Source organism: Zeus faber (genome assembly GCF_960531495.2).
Source record: "Zeus faber genome assembly, chromosome: 1".
NCBI lineage: Eukaryota > Metazoa > Chordata > Actinopteri > Zeiformes > Zeidae > Zeus > Zeus faber.
The window spans coordinates 7,107,289-7,128,846 of NC_137193.1; the positions used below are offsets into that span (position 1 = coordinate 7,107,289).

General features: G+C 44.8%; 1 protein-coding gene across 1 annotated transcript; it reads right to left on the bottom strand.

The window, feature by feature from the left end:
• Positions 1 to 9,968: 9,968 nt before the first annotated feature.
• On the bottom strand, positions 9,969 to 18,249 carry LOC307232197 (uncharacterized protein). The gene is made up of 11 exons (XM_080003115.1): positions 18,086 to 18,249; positions 17,892 to 17,987; positions 17,750 to 17,805; positions 17,465 to 17,631; positions 16,489 to 16,670; positions 15,162 to 15,217; positions 12,312 to 12,444; positions 11,738 to 11,797; positions 11,376 to 11,440; positions 11,053 to 11,219; positions 9,969 to 10,813 (listed from the first exon to the last, which is right to left on the bottom strand). Exons 1-11 carry the CDS (start codon positions 18,160 to 18,162, stop codon positions 10,625 to 10,627), a joined length of 1,248 nt encoding a protein of 415 aa, XP_079859241.1. The 5' UTR covers positions 18,163 to 18,249; the 3' UTR covers positions 9,969 to 10,624.
• Between the last annotated feature and the right edge of the window lie 3,309 nt (positions 18,250 to 21,558).

A 21,558-nucleotide genomic window follows, 5' to 3' on the forward strand; every position in this document is an offset into this window, starting at 1 on the left:
TCCGTCTCAGTCTCTCTGTTCTCGGTGTGTGACTGCAGAGGCGCTTGCCTGACTGCAGCAGCTGGAACAGTCCGTTGTTGGGGTGGTGAGGTTAATGATCCTGCAGGCTCTGCCGCTACACCTCCTGGTGTATAAGTGGTGCAGGGAGGGGAAGGTAGTTCCAGTGGTACGTTGAGCTGATAGCACCACCCTCTGCAGGGCCCGCCTGTCCTGAGCAGTACGGTTCCCAAACCAGGCAGTGATGTTGCCTGTCAGGATGCTCTCCACTGCTCCAGAGTAGAAGGACTTGAGGATCTTCACCGAGACCCGGAATTTCTTCAGCTGCCTGAGGTGGTGAAGACGCTGCCTCGCCTTTCTCACCAAAGTGTCTGTTTGTTAAGTCCATGTCAAGTCCTCCGTGATGGGGACTCCCAGGTACTTGAAGCTGCTCACCCTGTCGACAGAAGTCCCATTAATCACCAATGGCGCGTGCGTCCTCGGTTCTAATCACCTCCTTAAGTCCACGATCAGCTCCTTAGTTTTGCTGACGTTCAGGAGAAGGCTGTTGTCATGGCACCAGAGTGACAGGTCAGCCACCTCCTCGCGGTTGGCCTTCTCATCGTCGTCGCTGATCAGGCCCACCATGACGGTGTCGTCAGCAAACTTGATGATGGTGTTGGAGCTGGACCTGGCCACACAGTCATGTGTGTACAGGGAGTACAGTAGGGGGCTGAGGGCGCAGCCCTGGGATGATCCTGTGTTCAGGGTGAAGGAGTTGAAAGTGTACCTCCCCACCCAAACCACCTGGGGCTGGGCTGGAGGAAGTTCAGGATCCAGGCACACAGCCGAGTGTTCAGTCCTTGCTCCCGCAGCTTGACAGCTAGTCTCGTAGGGACTATGGTATTCAAAACTGAACTGTAGTTGATGAACAGCAATCTCACATAGGCCACCTTCCGGCCATCAAGGTCCGTGAGCGTAGTGTGCAGTACATGGGAGATCGCATCGTCCATGGATCTGCTCTGCCAGTATGTGAACTGCAGCAGGTGAATGGTGCGGAGGAGGGTAGTGCAGTTGTAATCCATAATCAGCCTCTCAAAGCACTTCATGACCACGGAGGTGAGGGCCACTGGACTGTAGTCATTCAGGCAGGAAGGGGAGGTGATCTTCAGGACAGGAATTACGGTGGACCTCTTGAAGCAGGACGGGACCACCGACTCGGTTAGGAAGGCGTTGAATATCCTAGTGAACACCGGGGCTAGCTTCTTCGCACAGGTCTTCATTACTCACTCAGATATGCCATCTGGGCCCGCAGCTTTCCTGGTGGTCACACGCATCAGAGCCCTCCCGACGTCATGCTTAGACACTGAAAGTGTGCGCTCATACCCAGCGGTGTAACTCCAATTAGCTAGCGAGCTAGCGGTGCTGTTGCCAGACTCCAATTGCACATAAAAGGAGTTCAGTTCGTTGGCGAGGGAGGTGCTGCCCTTGTAGTTGGTAATAATCCGCAGCCCCTGCCACAAGTGTCTGGTGTCCCGTTGCTCCATCTACCAATAATAACAATAATACAACATGGAACAGCCACTGAGCTCCAGTAAACTAAAATGGGACTGTCACCAAGTTTCAGTATAATTCAGCCTGTAACTCTCACTGAGCTTTAGTTGTACACAACATGTAACTAACATGGAAATGTCCAGTTCAAACTTCAAATTAAAGTCTCTTTCACTTTAAGTGCAAATATACATTTATTTTATATTTACATGTTACTTTGCAAATAAATTGCAATCAATAAATAATTATAAATAAATAAATGACTAAACGGCCGACTCTTCTCACTCTGGTTCACTGAAGCCCTCCTTCCCTCACCGTGCGTCAAACCCACTGAATCAAATCGAACGACTTGTTTTACTGAGTGACTCGTCTGCAGTCTGCACAATGTCCGAATATTGTCAGGTGATCAATAAATCATTGATCTCATCTTCATTTACCTTGAAGTTCCTCCAAACAGCTGTCATTTTCTTTCCTTCTCTCTTTTTTTGAGCATCAACTAGCAAAGATTTTACATTACATCGGTATCGGGCTGGATAAATATCTATATACATGTATATATTACTATTATTATTTATTTATTTATTTTTATTTTTTGCATAGTTTCAGCTGGCTTACAACCTGCGTATTTTGACTGAACATTGCGTAATTGGTACACAAAATGCATGCAGGTTGGCAGGTCTTGAGGCTGCTCCCTCCTTCCAGAAGCATTCCGATCGCTCTTGCCTCTTTAATGATTGATTGGCTGCCAAATGTTCAGCTATCACCGCTGCTCCGTGCGGGGATACGCCTCATTTCCCACAATTAACTGATCTGGTTACCCATGCCAACAGTCTTTGACAACTGTCCCTCATTTCTGGTCCCTGATTATTTTCAGAAGGCAACTGTACAGCCTCTCTTAAAAAAAAAAAAAACCTGGATCCCACTCTCTCAAAGAATTACAGACCTATCTCCAAGTGATCTTTTATCTCTAAAATTCTCAAAAGGTAGTCACTAAGCAACTACCACAGCTTGTTGCAGGGAATAATATATATTTTTTAAATTCCAGTCAGGTTTCCGCCAGCAGCACAGTACTGAAACTGCCTTACTCAGAGTTACAAATGATATAGTCAGGCATGCTTATGTAGGTGGATGTTCAATCCCTCCTTGCTTGACTTAAGTGACGCTTCCAACGTTATTGATCACACAATTTTAATTGACACACTCAGGCAATGGGTTGGTTTAACTGGGAAGGCTTTGGAGTCGTTCTCATCCTACCTAATAGGTAGAGAGATTACAGTCTCCATTGGTGACCCTGTCTGTTCATCATCTGCCCTTTTCTACAGGGTTTGTCAGGGATCGATTCTGGGACCTATGTTGTTCTCTTTATATACAGTATGATTCCTGGGCCATATCATTTGTGGTTTTAATTGTATCTCCCATCGCTGCTATGCTGATGATACAAAACGGTATTTGTCCATCAAGCCACATGATCATAGTAACATCGACCGCCATCGAAAAATGGATGTCTAATAACTTCCTGTTTTAAATTCTGACAAAAACAGAAGTCCTGATCATTGGCACCGATCATATTGCGAGTAATCTACCTCACTGCCTTGGCCTGTTGCTCTAAATATCAGAACCACCAATAAGAACCTGGGTGTTGTTTTCGATTCACAATTTAAGTTTGATCAACATGTTACGAGTAGTTCAGACATGACTCTTTCAACTGAGAAACATCGCAAAAATCAAATCCTCACTGTCTTTAAAAGATATGAGCAAACACGGAATATGTTTTGGACTGTTTTCAACTCCTATAGATTGTGTGCCCGCCGATGTCAAGCAGGTAAGGCAACACACACACACACACATACACACACACACACACACACATACACACAGTTTGTAACCACTACAGAGCGATGGAGTCTACACTATCTAGCTCGCACAGTGCACTGTGCGTTCGTGGCCACAACCTGCAGATATATTCCAAATTGGATGATTGTGTCACAAGCGTCTACTCCACAAACTCATCTCGCTTCACTGTACCACCGACTGGATCTTATAAAACCTTGGCGTGTCTGTGGCGCACGAACGTTTGGCTACTTCCGGTCGAATTATATCTGTTTTTCACTAATTACTGCTGCAAATATGGATTGATATGGATCAAACTTGAACCATGCGATGTCTGTGAGGTCCCGGTTCTAACGAGAGCTCTACCGTGTCCGTAGCTCTAGCGGTTGTTGTGTTCCAGACACTATTCCCCCTTCACTCTTGCTGGAACCCTTCTGTCACAGATCACTCCGGACACTCTTCTCCACCCACTCGATCCTGCCTGTGCTCTCTTCTTCACCTCTCTACTGCACTCTCAGCTATTTTTGATGGTCGACCCCAAGTACTTGAACTCATCCGCCTTCTCCACCTCCACTCCTTGCATTCTCAGCTTTTCACCGCCCTCCCTCCCATTCAGGCACATGTATTCTGTCTTACTCCTGCTGACTTTCATTCCTCTTCTCTCTAATGCACGCCTCCACTCCTCCAGGCTCTCCTCCACCTGCTTCTTACTCTCGCTTCAGATCACAATGTCATCCGTGAACATCATAGTCCACGGAGACTCCTGCCTGATTTCATCTGTTAACCTGAACCAAGAAAGGGCTCAGAGCTGATCCTTGATGCAATCCCACCTCCACTTTGAATGCCTTTCGTACGCCTACTGCACACCTTACTACTGTCTGACTGCCCTCATACATATACTGTACCACTCTTACGTACTTCTCTGCCACCCCCGACTTCCTCATACAATACCACAATTCCTCTCTCAGCACTTATCATATGCTTTCTCTAAATCAACAGAGAAGCAGTGCAACTCCCTTTGGCCTTCCCTGTACTTTTCCATCAGCATCTTAAAGTAAACATTGCATCTGTAGTACTTTCCTGGCATGAAACCATACTGCTGCTCGCTGATCCCCACCTCTCCTCTTAACATAGCCTCCACTACCCTTTCCTATAGCTTCATGCTGTGACTGATCAACTTTATTCCCCTGTAGTTACTACAGCTCTGTATGTCTCCCTTATTCTTGAAGATGGGTACCAGTACACTTCTTCTCCACTCCTCTGTTATCCTCTCCCTTTCCAGGATGGTGTTAAACAGTCTTGTTAGGAACGCCACTGCCATCACACCTTAACATTTCCATGCTTCCCCAGGTTTGTCATTTGGGCCATCTGCCTTTCCACTCTCCATCTTCTTTAATGTTGTTCTCACCTCATCCTTGCAAATTTTCTGCACTTCTTGATCCACTATCCCCACATTATCCACTCTTCTCTCCCTCTCATTTTCTTCATTCATAAACTCCTCACTCCTTCCAACTTCTCAACACACTCTCCTTGCTAGTCAACATATTCTCCTCATTATCCTTCATTACCCGTACCTGCTGTACATCCTTCCCAGCTTGGTCCCTTTGTCTTGCCAATCGGTACAAGTCCTTTTCTCCTTCCTTACTGTCCAACTTCTCATACAACTCGTCGTACGCCTTTTCTTTTGCCTTTGCCACTTCTCTCTTCGCCTTACGCCGCAACAGCTTGTACTCCTGTCTACTTTCTTCATCTCTCTGACCATCCCATTTCTTCTTCACCAACCTCTTCAACTCTTTGCTCTCCTGTACTTCCTCATTCCACCACCAAGAGTCCTTGTCTTCCTTCCTCTTCCCGCATTATACACAGAGTACCTTCTTGACCGTCTCCCTCACCACTGCTGCAGTTGTTTCCCAGTCATCTGGTAACCGTTCATTCCCACCTATTGCCTGCCTTACCTTTTCCCTAATTTGCATCGGCACTCATTTTTCAACTTCCACCACCTATCTTTGGCTCTTCTTTCACTCTCTTCCTCTTCTTGGCCTCCAGAGTCATCCTACAGACCACCATCCGATGCTGCCTAGCAACACACTCCCCTACCACCACTTTGCAGTCACTAATCTCTTTCAGATTGCACCTCCTGCATAAGACGTAGTTCACCTGTGTGCACCTTCCTCCACTCTTGTATGTCACCCTGTGTTCCTCCCTCTTCTTGAAATACCTAATCACAACAGTCAATTCCATCCTTTTGGTGAAATCCACCACCATCGTTCCTTCCACATTCCTCTCCTTGACACCATACCTACCCATCACCTTGTCATCACCTATGTCTCTGATCCCTTTGCCAACGTGCCCATTGAGATCTGATCCAACGACCACTCTTTCTCCCTTGGGGACGCTCTCCACCACTACATCCAACTCACTAAAGAATTCTTCTTCTCTTCCATCTCACACCCAACTTGGGGAGCATATGCGCCGACCACATTCATTACAACCCCATCAATTTCCAGCTTCATGCTCATCACTCTGTCTGACACTCTCGTCACCTCCAAAACACTCTTGACATATTCTTCCTTCAAGACTATCCCCACCCCATTTCTCCTGCCATCCTTTCCTTGGTAGAACAGTTTGTACCTGGCTCTGATACTCCTGGCCTTACTCCCCTTCCACCTGGTCTCTTGCACACATAGTACATATTTCTTCCCTTCTCTCATTCATGTCAGTCATGTCAGTCTCTTTACCCTTCATAGTGCCAACGTTCAAAGTTCCTACTCTCTAACCCTAACACTAACCCTCTCCTGCTGTCTCCGGACACGCCTTCCCCCTCTTCTTCTTCTTCGGCTGACAGTAGCACAATTTCCGCTGGCACCCTGTTGGCTGACGGCACCAGTCAATTCATTTTGAAATGTAGAAGCGATCGCATTACAAAGGTGTGTGTTTGGTGACTTAATTTTATTTTCAGATGTAAATTGAATGAAACAAAACCTCCACGTGTGTTGTCCCGATGTGTGTGTAACAAACTTTTAAACTACCTCTTGTAGATCTAGTATGAGTGAAGATTCAACAAATGGATTGTTTTTTTCTCATCTCAAATTTGTTCAGAAACAGATTTTACTTGACTGGTAAGGTGAAATCAGTGCAACTCACGGGGTTAATACAACACGGAACTCACGCTGAAACCCCGTTGGCTGACATCGCTTCAGAGTTCCAGTGTGGTGCAAATTCAACAAGAAAAAAGACCTTTGAGGTATCTCGTTCTTGGGGACCTCCCCAGTTCCTAGTTCCCCTCAGGGAGTCCCCACAACTGTTCGGTGTGAAAACGCTTAATGATTTGGTCCATCGCATGTTTCTGAGAGTGAGAATATTGTTCTGTTTTCCATTTGGCACTAATGAGCCTTACAGCCATAAATCACTGGAAATAGACAGTGGATGGTTCAAGCCTTTGGTCCACTGAGGAAATAGTACACACAAGTACAGACATGGGCACTTGTTCAGGCCAAATATTTTTATTTCTAAAGACTTCAGTGTGACCGAGTACCAAACATCCTAAACCGTGTACTAGAGTATGAGTCAAGCTGTTTAGACCGGACTCATCTTTAGTTTAATATACAGTAATTGTGTATGTGTGTCTGACAGAGACATTGAGAAAGAGATGAGAATAGATGATTGTGGCAGTTTCGTCCACCACACGCCACCCAAGTAACGTTTTCAGGGACCTCCGGCTCAGAGACACAGAAGACCGGGGTTGTAAACACCAGTTTATTGTAGAGAGGAGGCTCACTGGAATTAGCCAGGAGCAGATAGAACATGTCATGACACAGGCTTCTATCCTGAGTGAGTGTGGGGATGGGGGTTTTATCTGATGCTCGTGAGACCTACCAACCAGCAACAGGTATGCAGCCAGACTGATCCCAGTCACCTAGATCCAGGTCAGGTGTGGCTACTCAAACCACACCATCGCCACACCACAATGATACTGACTGAAGTGGAGCGTTTGGGTAAAATTTTACTTTCTCGATGCCGTTTCGAGCCAGATTAGGAAAAGAGTTCAACCCCTTGTCTGTGATCTCACACAAGTCCAACAGTACACTTTCACATCAAACCGAAAAAGAGAGAGAAGGGCATGCGTGTGACAACTCGTCAGGGATTTGGGCACGGTTCCCTTATTTTGGTTTCAGTTCCGAAGACACAAAGTACGAATATAATCTTAGATCGTTTTGTAACAGCTTGTAACAGTTTGTTTGGGGATGAGTTGTCTAGTTCCACAGTCTTTGACAAAGCTAAACCATTGTGGGTCATTATGGTCCTTCAATCACTGTGACATATATACAGAATTTTTTTATTGAATCCTATGTGTGACAAAGAGTCACAATAAAGTGATACGGTTATTTTATACATGCAGGACAGTCCAGACAATTATTTGTTCCCGTCTTACCTCAGACAAACTCTGATATCAAAAGGAATTCAGAAATCTCCAGTGTACTTCTGTTCCAAACCCAAAGAGGTCTGCTGGAAGATGAAATCACAGGTTATAAATGAAAACAGGAAAATGCAATAAACCAACATGCTATAAGTTATCACAGCTCGTGTTTTTATTCACGTGTCTCATTGCCCTTAATTGTGTCCCCCTACTTTTGCAAATGCACACAGTCCCTAAATCAGCCACTTAGCGCTTCAAAGGTTTGACCTTGCACGGTTCTCGGTCATACAGACGGCAATTTGGAGACCTCACCCCCAGGCAATGTTACAAAAAGAACATTTATTTAATGATGATTGTTGTAGGGCACCCTGGGGGAAAAAACATGTACGCTTCATTTTTTGCACTGTGAAGTAGCAACAACAGTAAATTACCTAATGCCAGTTGATTTTCCTCATATTATTTGATAAAGGACCCCCATTGTGGTGAAGCCACTTTTCTCTTAGTAGCTTGTCGGTAGAACGAGCTTGACACTTCCAGCAAAAGGCTGCTTGGGTGTAGTTTAGGTACTTTAAAGTAGCTTCCCCCGACGGTGGTAGTTGTGTTCATATATTCAGTGTCTCAAAGGTTTGTCACCATAGTAAGCACGAGCCAATGCAATTATTAGAATTCTAGGCAAAATGATTTTGGAGACTTTATCCATGTTTATAGAACTCGGGGTTGATCATTGTTTCAAACAATTAGTAACCCAAGTATTTACTATCTATGTATCTTTAATTCATCCTTACGGTATGTCATTCTTTGTTCCATTGTAGCAGTGTTCTCCACCCGTTCTCCCTCTCCCAGTCCTCTCGTTCCTTCTTCTGCTCCGCGCTCCGGTGCAGCCGGAGCGCTGTGTCCGATGTCACTGCACTCGAAGCACTCACTTCCCGAACTGACAAGCACCATGCGGTGCCCTTCTCCAGCCCTAACTGTACAAGACACATCTAGGGTCTGAGCGGCATTTTTAGTCTCCGTAGAGACCGGACATGTTTCAGTTTCTCGTCTTTGCAGCCGAGCCCCTGTGCTTCGGATCGGACTGGCCATTTTTCTGAATGTTTTTCAGAAAACTGTAACATCAGCAAGGGAACATGGATAAATCCTTTTCTCACATTACGCCAATATCGAATATTGACAGTGGATGGACGGCTTTTAGTGCAAGTGGGAAAGGGGCTTATTTGACAGATATCTAGTCTTGATGGATAAAAATAAAATTGATATCTTACACCTTGTCTTAGCAATTAGTACACCACAGAATGTAGCTGACAGCAGTGCCTACTTCCATCTGTCACTCAGACTGAGTGACAGTGAATGGATGACACATTTTATGCCTTAACCTTTTTCTGATATTTATTTGGGCATTTTCATGCTTTAATGGACAGTGACAGTGAGGAGAGACAGGAAAGGCAGGGGGCAACATGCAGCAAATGGCCTCGTGCTGGACTCTGACCTGGGCCGCTGCAGCAAGGACTTTAGCCCTAAAAATGGTGCGATCTACCAGGTGCGCACCCCGGTGGACCGCCTTTTTCAAATATGAAAAAAAGGTCACGATAACTTAAATATCCTTTTGATGAATATTATTTCTATTGAAAGCCATGAGATGACCAATTGAATGTGGACTTTAAACATAGAGTGTGGAAGTGTGGAACGTGGTAGAAATGCTTTCTTTGCAGTTTTCTTTGTCATCCATTTGAAAGACAATATTGACAAGAGCCTTAGTGTTCAAGGCTTAACAAAAAGTTACATTTATTTGAATAATTTAACGGCGGCCTAATCTAATCCAAACCTTTTTTGTCTTCACTTCACGAACACTGCAATCATCTACAGCAAATTTTCCACGGAAACGGTGCAAAATAAATAAGACGTCGGTCAACTCTAAAGTTGGACACCAAAATGTACATTCAGCACAAAGTGCTTTGGAAATGGTCTAAAAATATGTCCTCATACAAGGAGACTAAATTATTGTCATGCAATTTCAAACATCCGCCACTTCTACAGTAATTGCAATCACACAACTCATCCCTCCCTCACAAAACGAACAAAATAAAAAAAAACAACAACAGAAAACACACACATCAGTGTCCCGGAACTCCCCTTGTAGGAGCTAGTGACTTCTACGACAGATCCTGCAATATAAAGAAAATAAAAGAAACTAAAAAAAAAACCCACAAGGCCGTCAAGTCCTCCATGCGGCCTCCTCGGTGCTTCCCTCTGCGCAGGGATCACGTCGGTTGCCACCGATGAGCGTCTCAGGGCTGCGCTGCATGTCCGCCGGCTGTGGCAGTTGGAGGATGCAATTTATAAATACTCTCTCTCTCGCGCGCACTCTTTAGCGCACGCGCACGTGCGCACACACACACACACGCACACACACGCAGCATACACACACACACACACACACACACACACACACGGTCTCTCATGGAGTGTACCCATTACGTCCTACTTCCTCCATCTTTATCAGCACAGGAAACACCCTGTGGAGTTTGTGTGAGTGTGTGTGTGTGGGGGGGGGGGTAGTCCTACACCCCTTTGATGACTCATTCATGGCTGAAAGACATTTCAGTCCAGTATTTGCAGTCATACGAGCCTATTATCCAGGGCACGCATTGAGAATTGACCTCCCCCATCGGGTCCTGATGGTCCTCCGGTGGGCTGGCGGCGACGGGGCTGCCCTCAGAGGGGTTCTGTTTTGTTTTTTTTGTTTGTTTCGGACCGAGAGTCAAACCCAGAACCAGAATGGGGGCCTCTGAAGCCCCTTCGCCAGCCGAGGGCCGCTCTCCCCCCCCCCCCCCCATCCCCCCAACACGTATTTCACCCTTTGGTGGCGTCGGCTGCCAGGTTTTCCAGCAGGGTCCGGTAAATGTCAGAGCGGAGGAAGCGGGGGTAGGAGTCCCTCTCCATCAGCCCGTAGACGATCTTCTGAGCGTCGTCGAAGCAGTGCATGGTGGGAGTCTTGACATTCCTCTTGATCTGCTCCCTGGTGTGGTAGTCGATGTTGATCTGGGGGGGGCAACGGTGATCTGTTAGCTCCAAGAGTGTTTAGAAAAGCTCCAGCCATTACGCAGCCTTGTCAGTCAACGTCTGAGAGCGTTTGTTGGTGGGGAAAGTGTGTATGTGAGAGAAAAATGATGACAGGCTCAGGGAGGGAAGGGAAGCGTAGGGGGAGCGCGTTTGCACATGTGTCTGAATTTATGACGAGCAGGTCAATTTTTTCAAAGGTTTCTTTTTTTTTTTTCTACCTCTTTGGGTGATTCCGCCTTGATGAACTGCTCGTAGATCTTCTTGGCCCTGGAAGACATTCGGAAGGAAGACTTGATTTTCTTGTAGTCTTCGCACGTCAGCCAAAACTCAATGTTCTCGTCGCTGAATTCTGACTTTAGGAAGGTGCGGAAAGTGGCCAGGCCGTCTGAGGTAGGAATCAAGCAGGACATCCACAGGGATGAGTAAGCCATTTCACATTTACTTTAACAAGGTCTTTTCCCAAAATTGATTATTCAGTCCTCCCCGGCGGGGGTTGGAGAAGAAAAACACAAACAAAGAGGAGAAAAAAAACACAACCTACATTTAGACTCAAGCAGCCTTTCCAGTGACTGTGACCATTGTTGGGTATCTTCTAAACTTAGCCTGCTGTGAGAGAATGCAAGTTGGATTACTCAATCAGAATTCAATTTGGGGTAAAATAAGACCGACCAGGCATGCGGAGCGAGGACACCGAGTCACGGCGGACTAATCAAGACCCTGAGACGCGCGATTCGCGCTCAGAGCTCCCGGGGGTTATTTTGGCGTGTTTGCCCGCTCCGCGCCAAAGCAAACACGGCCGTCCCGGCATTTAAATTCTTTTCAGAATACCATAGATGGAAACGATGGGCCGGCTATTTTGACGGCAAAACGTATGCAAAACAACAAGTCGATAGGTCTTCTTACCTCTCCGAGCTGGACGAGTGTGAGAACATGCACTGGAGACGGCACATAAAGTTCTTTCCGCTGCGAAGAGATAAGAATTGTATTAATACAGCCTTCCTGGATTTGCTGCTGTATATTTAGATTCAGGGGAAGCATGTTGGGCATTTAGCAATTAGAAAAGTGGAGCATGAGGCATGTTGAAATGACATAACATTGTTGCCCTCGCACTATTTTCGGGAGATAATGCTGTTAAGCGCCCGCAGAGTCGTTATATTTCACCGCTATTCGTCTCCAGACAACAATGTCTGGTCTCAGCGTGGGCTTGCCCCGTCCCGTCTGTCTTTATGGAATCGCGTACCTCTGCGACTCACAGACCTTTGTCTTTCTTATTTTCAAGGCCACGACACCAAAACTTTCTCAGCAACGAACAGAATGCGTACGACACGTTGACGGCGACTATCAACAGAAGTGATGATAATATATATCCACACATACATATTTACATTCCTCTTTTTTTCCCCCCAGCACAAGCAGCAGCAACATTCCCAGCTCCACCGAGGACGTTAAGACGCAAAGAAAGGAAACTTGCACTCACATGTTCCTGTTCCTCCTCCTGTCATCTCTGTCCATGATGAAGTGCTGTGTGTCCCGCAGTGCCGGGTTTAGGCTGGGCATTGTTTGTTTCCTTTCCCGCCCCCCCGCCCCCCTCTCCGGCCGTCTCTCAGGTCCTGGTCCCGGTCATGCTGCGGCTCGGAGACCTTCACAGGAGGGAACCCCCCCTACCGCCGGGCTTTTTATACCCAGGGTCTCCCGCCGCCTGAGGCGAGGAGGGGGGGGCCGCCAGAGGGGTGGGTGGAGAGCAATGGGGCGAGAGAGAGAGGGGGGGGGGCCGGGCCGCAATAGAGGAAGCAGGCTTTCCTCCCTGCGACGACTCCTTCCCTCCCTCTTCCTCTCCCTCCACTCCCCGACTCCCCCTTTCAGCTCTCTATAGTCTTTCTTTTGCCGCTCATTCGTCCGTCCGTCCGTCCGCCAAACAAGCCCCCTGTCGGACCGCGTGCTGCGCTTTGTATATTTTTAGGCTGCACAGATGCAAATGACAGCAGCGGATGCTCCGATAAGCAAATTTTGACCTCTGGGGGGGGGGGGGGGGGGTGTAGACATCAGAGACACAAATGGAAAAATGGAAAAAGGACTGCAACGGAAAAGCAAATACGAAGGATGAAGTGATTCAAAAACAAAACAAAAAAAGTAGGAACAGTCAGACTTGGCGCGTTCTGACTGTTGGCTTGATCAAACTCGCACCATAAGCTCCTAGGTGCTGCGTTGCTACGCTATCAAACAGGCGTGACTTTGTGTGGATAAGTATGTGCTAAAGGTGGAGGGACATAGCGTTTGAATGTAGTTCAGGGACACAGTAGCAGTTCGTCCAAAACAACTTTGACAAAAACAAACCAGGATTTATTCACATGATAATTGAAGAACGTATTTTGGAGCATTGTAGCTTTTTGGTTTTCATCATTTTTGCCGCTTTGACTTATGACTTAGTTAACTGATGTAGTCTGCAAAACTGATGTTTGCATATTGCCCAGAGAGGGCAAGGTGTGACGAGGCAGAGGCGTCACTGCACAGCGTGAACGTCTAAAGCCATGTTCGACAAGCAAGCTTCGTGTGTTACGTTGGATTTTGTCACCATATAAGCAAACTTTAACTCAAACACCACCCTGCTCTATGCCGTGGCTGGTCGCTAAGTTCCCTAAGAGTGACTGTCTTGTGTAACTCCACGCCTCAGACAGTAATGCGCCAATATGTGACTCACTTCCTTCTCATTGCCGTGGCAACTGCATAGGCCCATGAGAAAACAGTGACAGATTGTGCGTGAAGAGGGGCACAGCATGTGATGCAGGAGAGGCGAGACCTTTCGGAATCTATCGATCTATCACCTCACAAACCCTCATCTGTCCCAACAGGATGTTTTCGGTGGTGAAATAACTACCTGCAATACTTTGATTAAAACAAGAAACTATTTGTAGCCTACTTTGGTACTAAAAGGCCGACGTGCCACCCACTGTGCGTGTATACAATTAGTGGCTTCCTTTAAGAAAAGCTGCATTATCATGTTGTTGATGATTTCCTGGAATTGTCCATGGAAATCTGAACGTAATGGTCATTATGGATATATGTATGATAGGATATGTTGTGAAGCTCAAGTTGCGTTATCTTCCCAAAATAAGCAGGAGCTTACTTGGTAGCTGTGGCCCCGTGTTTTTTTTTTTTCACCTTAACCTTGGTCACTGTTTTTTATTAACCGTGTTATGTTATTCAAAGTCAGCACGATAATTTGGTACATAGGAGGTTGCAAGATGCAAACTGCGCTCCGTTCAGCTGCTATTTCTATGCAAATTGTCGAAGCATGAACATCACTTGTTGGTATCAGTAACCAATCTATCGTCCACTTCCATAGGTCAGACATGGCACCATGTAGCGCTCTCAGTGTTTTTCAGAAAGCTGCCAGTTATATTGACGTTTGACTTTTTCTTTTTTTTTTTGTTGGGCTCTCCTGACTGTTGATTCACTCTTTGAAGGTTAACTTCTGACACTCCCTCGCGGCGTTCTTTTTAAGGTTTGGCCCTCAGAATATTGGAGAAGAGAGGCTTTGCGATGCGAACGGAACATGTTTGCATTCTCACCCTACTTAAGCTCTCACCTTTCTTCAAAATGTTTTGTCCTGGACGTTTGTCCATTCGGAGCTGAAAGGGCCAAATTCACATCAAATCACTAAAATATAGCAAAAATGAATGAAATGAATTGTTTTTTGTTTTACCACATACCCAACACTTTTAGAAGTGACTTGGAAATTAGTCAAAATAATTAATAATAAATTATTATTATTATGATGATGATGATCATGTTGATGATGATGATGATGATTATTATTATTATTATTATTTTTATTATTATTATTATTATTTATATCAATTCATAATTATTTCAGCTCCTACAGACTGGATTCATTTCATTACAAAACCTGAAAACGAAAAGGTTTTGACAGAGACTAAACATCCCCAGTTTAGCACATTGGTGCATTATTGGAAGTCCCAGCACCGGGTCACACTCAAGGCTATTCTACAATACAAAAGTCGGATACTAAGAACCATATAAGATACGTCAGATATTAACAGAACACATCCTTCTGCTTTTTAACGTATATCCTCTAGAAAATTTAATTAGCCCTATCCAACTGTCGTAAAGTGGGACTGCTCAGTAAAACCAATACATCAGATCGGATCGGTACTCCTTATTGTCCGATTCTGATGAGCTCAGAACTCTGACTCTTGGTATCGTAACTGAAAATGGTGTCGCCCCATCACTGACTGAACTATGGTGGGATACTTGACAACCTAGGCTCGTTGTTTGTTTGTTTTTGTTGTTTTTGTCATTTTTTTACCTTGCAGCGAGGCATCAGTGGTGGTGATGGAGATTATTCCCCTAACAAGGGCCTGCCTTCAGTCCAGATTTGTCACGCATCAAGTTGTCCGGTGACTCCTGTCCAACTGGCCTCCTCTGGAGGGGGGGGGTTCTAGGTCAAGCCCTGCACTGGAGTTATTCTTAGCTCCAACGCCATGCCCATTTTAAGGCAGAACTTTCAGGAATAAGGCCATTTACAGAATGGTTTTGAAGGGTGAAAGGAGTAGTTTTTTCCAGCTTGGTAATCCCCCCCCATCCCATGTTAGGGAATTTGTCTCTGCACCTAATTAGCGCGAGACATGAACACATGTGACCAAAACAGAACCATGCGCACTGGTGGGGTGTTTGGAAACCGTCATGCACCCCCACGCGTTTATGCACACTTCCCATTCGTCTGTGTCAGGAAAAAGGATGAATTGAAGCCGTTGTCATAACCTTCTGAGCTATTTCTGAATGTCTGGACTCGTGCACGGAAATTAACTCGCGGTTATAAATGTTCATGACGGGGTGAAGCAATGAGGCAGATGTGTGCCGATGGCTGTGGATCTATCCTTAGGTTCTAAAGAAAGAGGCCAAGGAAGCTTATTTTTTGAAAAAACTTTAAGTTTTAATGCTTTGAGTATTAGTCAAGATCATTCCGCATTTCCTGTACAGCCGCTTTCAACGTCGCACCCCCCCCATTCAAAAACCCACTTGAACAACACACAAAAAGGAGCAAAAGTCTCCTCTTCAGTCATCTGAACCACATGCCAGTACATTCTTTAATCTATACATTCTTAGTCACATCGTTTCATATTTCACACAGATCGTGTTTCAGCCATAAGCACTGTTATTGTTCCATCAACCTTGTCATAATCGTTTAATAATATTGTTAAACCATCCAAAACTTAAAAACTATGTTCTAGGTACATACATTTTCCATTTTGTTTATGTTTCATCTCTTTTCTCACTTGCACTGTCAACTGTCAACCCCCCCTTTGCCGTAAATTGAATTGTCCCACAACAGTGTCCACAGCAGAACTTGCGGACGACTTCCCCATTCGGGTCTCATATGCTGCAAAATGAGTGCCTGCGAGTTGGAACCCGAGGGAACCGACTTCCCCAAAAATAACTTTGGCCAGGGATTTGTCCCCCCCGGCTCGGACAGGATGAACAGAATCCATTTGAATTTAACAATGGTGAGGTTCTCAAGGCTAAGTTTTACACCTCACGCTATTTTAAACCCATATCTGATGTTGGTGAACCATGTGCGTGTTACTATTGCTGCGTCTTGGCAACACGTGTTTAGACTGTGTTTCTGGCTTTACATGTACCACACGCTCCTGGTTTTGCACCTCAGACTCAGGTAGGTGTCGGAGCGTAGGAAGCGGGGACAGGAGTCTCTTTGCATCAGCAGGTACACGTGTCTCTGAGCCTCATCGAAGCAGCTCTGCCCGGGCTCCATCAGGGACCTCTTGATTCTCTCTCTGACGCAGTGGTCCACGTTGACCTGGAGGGTGGGGAAACGTGTTTTTCGGTCATTTGCCGCGTCATGCCGTCACACACATGTACACAGACAATACGAGCCATGCTTCAGTACGGCACCGACAATTCGGTTGACTCAAGGGCTTGCTGCAAAGAGGAGAAGAATCACTCCCGTGATCCTCGTGGGGAAATTGGGCCGAGCAATGGCAGGGAATCCTGGGCATGCAGGGAGCTATGACGTGGAAGTGAAATCGGGCTCCAAGCTCGTTCTCGATAGCCATGTTTCTCTTGAAGGGCCGAGTCCATCCAAACTAATTTCCTGCTTCTCCCTTCCTGCTTCTCCCCGACAGCAGGCTACTCGCTAGCATCACTAATGGAGAGCGAAGGTGAACTTAGTGACCGTTCAAAATATTTTTCAGGTGGAGGATCTTTCTATGCAGATCGCTGACTCCCGAAAGTCATCAAAAGGCTGTAGTCCCTCAGCTGCAAAAGGGGCTGAACCAATGTGGAGAATCAATTTTATTTTGTGCCTGGGAGTGCCACATTTAAACTCGAGCTTGACATTTTGAGCTTTTGGTCCTTCAGTAATGTGATCAATTTGTATGGTGGCTACTGTGGAAACACTGTTTTGCGGCCCTCAAAATGCAAAAAACAAACCTTAAAACACTTAACGTGGCCTTTACGTTTTTACTTCTGGTCCCTGTGATTGCTTTCCTAAAAGGGGGTTCTCCCAGTGTACGGTAAAAATCAATCCAATGCAGAAGCATTAGTGCAGGTTTGTCTGTTTGGACTGTTTGACAGTCTGAATGACTGACTGACCTCTCGGCTAGCCTTGGGGTGCAGAAACTCCCGGTAGATCTCTTCTGCTTTCTCTCTCAGGTCACAAGGTGAGCTGGTGCTCTTGAACTCTTCCACCGCCAGCCAGAACTCAATATTCTCTTCACTAAATTCAGAACGCAGAAAGGCACGGAAAGCACCTAAACACTCTTGAAGGGGTAAAAACAAGTGAAATAAGTATTCGTCTTAAGAGAGACGGAGAAAAAATACAAAATAATTGACCAAACTGAGATGTTCTTCACGCAAGGTAGAATAAACGGTTCTTACTTTTGTCTTGTATCATCTTTTTCAAGTTGGGCCGGAGTTCAATGTCATCTTGATGGCTGTCGTGAAGAAAGATTCCACACTCACGCATTGTCCAAAGATAATAATGAACGTGTCAAGCGACATCCTGATTATTGACACATACCCGCATTGTGAGGGACCCACTTCGCCCTGTGTTTTGTGCACCAAAATACATTGAATGTCCTTCTTCCGTCTCCTACGGCTGAGGAGGACGTCAATCCTGCAAAGGACGTTGGGTCGGTATTTCAAAAAAATTGGCAAATGGCAACTAAATCATTATTGACTCATTAATTATGACAATTGATCTAACTGACCTACCTTCTCGGCTGCTTCGCATTCTGAATCAAATCCTTAAACTCATAGATTCGAATCTTGGAAAACAGAAGTTTGGGCATATCCACATAACCGGACAAGCCCTGCGAAAGTCGATCGTTTTTTATAAACAGTATTGTAGTCTTGTGCTGTCTGTCTGCTCTCCAGAGTCGTACTGCAACGATTAAAACCCGGGAGGTTCAAGGTTTGATACTATGACACCGATGGGCCTGCTCCCACACGTTTCAAATACCGATGGTATACGCGTGCCCCTGCTTGCACTTTTGACTCATGTTGGGAGTCGGCGCGACTGGAAAATGTTGAATTCAAAAGGGATATATTCAACTGACGGCCGGGGGAGATATATGGAGAAGATGTTTTGTCGGCATCTGATGACGTCTTTTTCGGCGTGAGCCGACATGGAAAAGTTCCACTTTGTCCATTTTGTGGATTTCTGAATAATTCTAACTGATTTTGGAGTGAGTTTTCTTTTAGCCATCCGTATCGCCCCCTGCTACACTGAAACACAAAATTGATTGGTCAGTTATTTGGAATGTCTGGGATGTCTCTCTATCTATCAAAATGGATCATTGAAACCCTTAATAATTGTTAATTAATAAAAGAGATAATGAAAGAGAACGACCCTACTGTCCCCAACCCTAAAATTTGTCACTCAAGATGGCTGAAACCAGTTGGGAACGGTGCTGATACTGACTGGTTAGGAAAGGACATTTAGAAAAAATAAATAGCTGAATGAAGATAAATTGTTAGACAGGAACACGAAAAAAAAACTTGCTCTTAAACTGTCCACAAAATATGAAAATAAGTCTCCTTTCATAGGTCTGCTGTTGCCTTTTAAAGTCACTTATTGAACTTATTTCAAATAAATTCCTAGAAGTTCCTGAATTGCTCTGTTATGTTTCTGAAGTAGTTGAATAGATAGATATTTTTCTTAAGGTAGTAATCCACACAATTCTGGGCAAGTCAGTGCTTTTCAAAAGAAAAATGATCTGAGGTCCAGACTTTCTACTTCCATAAGATCTTAATTTTCATTAACGTTTTATCAGTCTTTCTTTCTTTTCTGGTACCTTCTTTCCCTGTATCATTGTGAATGCACTTTTGTATTGAGTATTTTGGCAAGGGCCTTCGGGGACACGCTCCTTGTGGCTCTTTCTTTGTAGTAAACTGCCAGCTGCTGTACTTGGAGGAGGCAGTGCTGGTTACCCGTGGAGTTCTCACATCACTGTGGTTACCTGTCTTAGCCTGACTAGACAGAACAGTTGAATCAGGCCTGTCCGGCTCCAACTGGCTGATTCCAATTCCTCTCATGCACTCGATGAGATTCAGTCATTCAGGCAGTCTTTCTGTGGAAAATATTTGCTGACTGTTACTCAAACAATAGACGGAGCAATACACAAAGCTTCCTTCATGTTCAAGCGATTACTTTTGAATTTTGTCAGTTAACTGAACATGAACTGTGTCAAAAATTGTAATAACCTACCTAATTCACTCCACTATATTATCAAAAATCAAATCAGAATACTTTTGGATTACTTTCTTGCCCAGCAGTTCCTTAAAGTCGACACAGTTGACAAACAAAACAAAATGAGGTTTCCGTATATGTGATTTAATTTGCAACAAAAACATTTGCATTATATGTAGTTATCAACAAAATTCATCGAGTCTAAACAAAATAACAGAAATATATTGTAGTATAAAATAAATAAATACTATTAATATGACATTATAATATAATATAATTAAAACAATTATTATTATTATTAAGTGTAAACAATTTGCGGCATTCCCAATTGGTCCACTCAAAATATTGGCAAAATGTTTCAGAATAATGAAGTGAAAACGTCAGGAAAAATAATCATCCAAAACTTAAACATGTATTATATTTACTATATCCAACTATAACCAAGTGTGGTGTGGGGATGGTGAGGATTGAGCAGCCACACCTGACCTGGGTCTAGAGGACCCAGGATCAGAGTGGCTGCATACCTGTTGCTCGTTAGTTGGCCTAAAGAGCAACAGGTAAAACACCCATCCCCACACCCACTCAGGAGAGGAGCCCTTGTATCGCCATCTGCTACTGACCTTATTCCAACTACCCCACTCTGTACAACATACTGTGCTACAGCCCCGTTGTCTGTCTCTGTGCCGGAGGTCCCTGAAAACATCACTTGGGTGGCGGGTGGTAGGTGAAACTGCCACACCAAGGTAGCTATTTTCTTTCAAACATCCTTATTGATTGCCATTGCTTTTTTTTTTTCAATCAAATTATATTACCCCTAGTGCATGTTATCAGTTACTGATCAACTATTTTATCTAATGATGTGTTGCACTAAAAAAGTATATAAACGATGAGCCCTTTCTTCCAAGCACAGTAAATGTGTGAATTTCTGCAATTTTTATTGCATATATTTATAGATTAATTTAGTTTATTAAAGGGGGCATGCCAAGTTATAATCACAGAATTTACCATGTCAGTCTGCAAAAACAACTAAATGTCAAATTACCCAGTCCCATCAAAATAGGCATACAATTTATGTAAAACCAGCAGTCTAAAGATATATATAGAATGATCTAAGTTTAACACCGGTCTGACTTTCTCACCTCTGCAGGGGGTGGAGAAAATAACAGAAACACCTAGCAATATATTAATATCTAGGGCCTAATAAGGACTAAAGCTATCCTTTGCCTTCAGAACAGCTGCAGTCCTTGGAATGCTGTCAAAGTCTTAAAATGTGTGTAGTGGGATATTGTACCGTTTTTTATGAAGAAAATTCTCCAGTTCTTTGAAGGATGGAGGAGGTAGAAATCGACCACTGGTCGTGTAAAAACGCTCTGGGTGACTGGTGAATCGTCTGTTCTGGGGCCAATGCATGTGGTTTAACATTTTGGTGCATATGCAGAATAAACACGCCGGAGCCCGTACGGTTGATGCCATGGACACACTACACTACTTTTGAAAGTCGTGCACTATTCACACTACATAACTTTCTGTCTTGTGATTGGTAAACTTGTGGTCTTGTGGTTTGCACACTACATGACTGCTGTCATTGCTCGTTGCATCACTGCCGAGTCGGCACGACCGGATAGTAAACGTGCTAGATATCTCGAGGGCGAGCACCCGGCAAGCGGTCACATCATGTTGCGATCAGTTTCCCACCGATCTGGGGCTTTGCTCGGCGATCACCAAAAACCTGTTGGCGTGTGGAAGATCAGGAAAGAATCACGTAGTCTTAATTTGGGCATGAGGTGTATACATGCCACAGTTGAGCAAAATATACTCTGGGCTTTATTCAAATACGGTGTTACAAACACAGTGTTTACATGACGTTGCAATATTAGCTATGTTTTCTTATTCAGAATGAATGCTGAACTTGTGTGTTTGCACCATTGGGTGCACATGGTTTTGTAAAATGGCCGCACCGTCCTTGGGACTCGTGCAGGATCATTTTTGGACCCAA

Bases quoted from the DNA above. Each gene is read 5' to 3' on its own strand.
- LOC307232197 (XM_080003115.1), bottom strand. From the start codon at position 18,162: ATGCCCAAACTTCTGTTTTCCAAGATTCGAATCTATGAGTTTAAGGAT. The intron at 17,988-18,085 runs GTAGGTCAGTTA...CGTCCTTTGCAG, and splicing joins AATGCGAAGCAGCCGAGAAG to GATTGACGTCCTCCTCAGCC. The intron at 10,814-11,052 runs GTAGAAAAAAAA...TGCCCCCCCCAG, and splicing joins AGGCGGAATCACCCAAAGAG to ATCAACATCGACTACCACAC.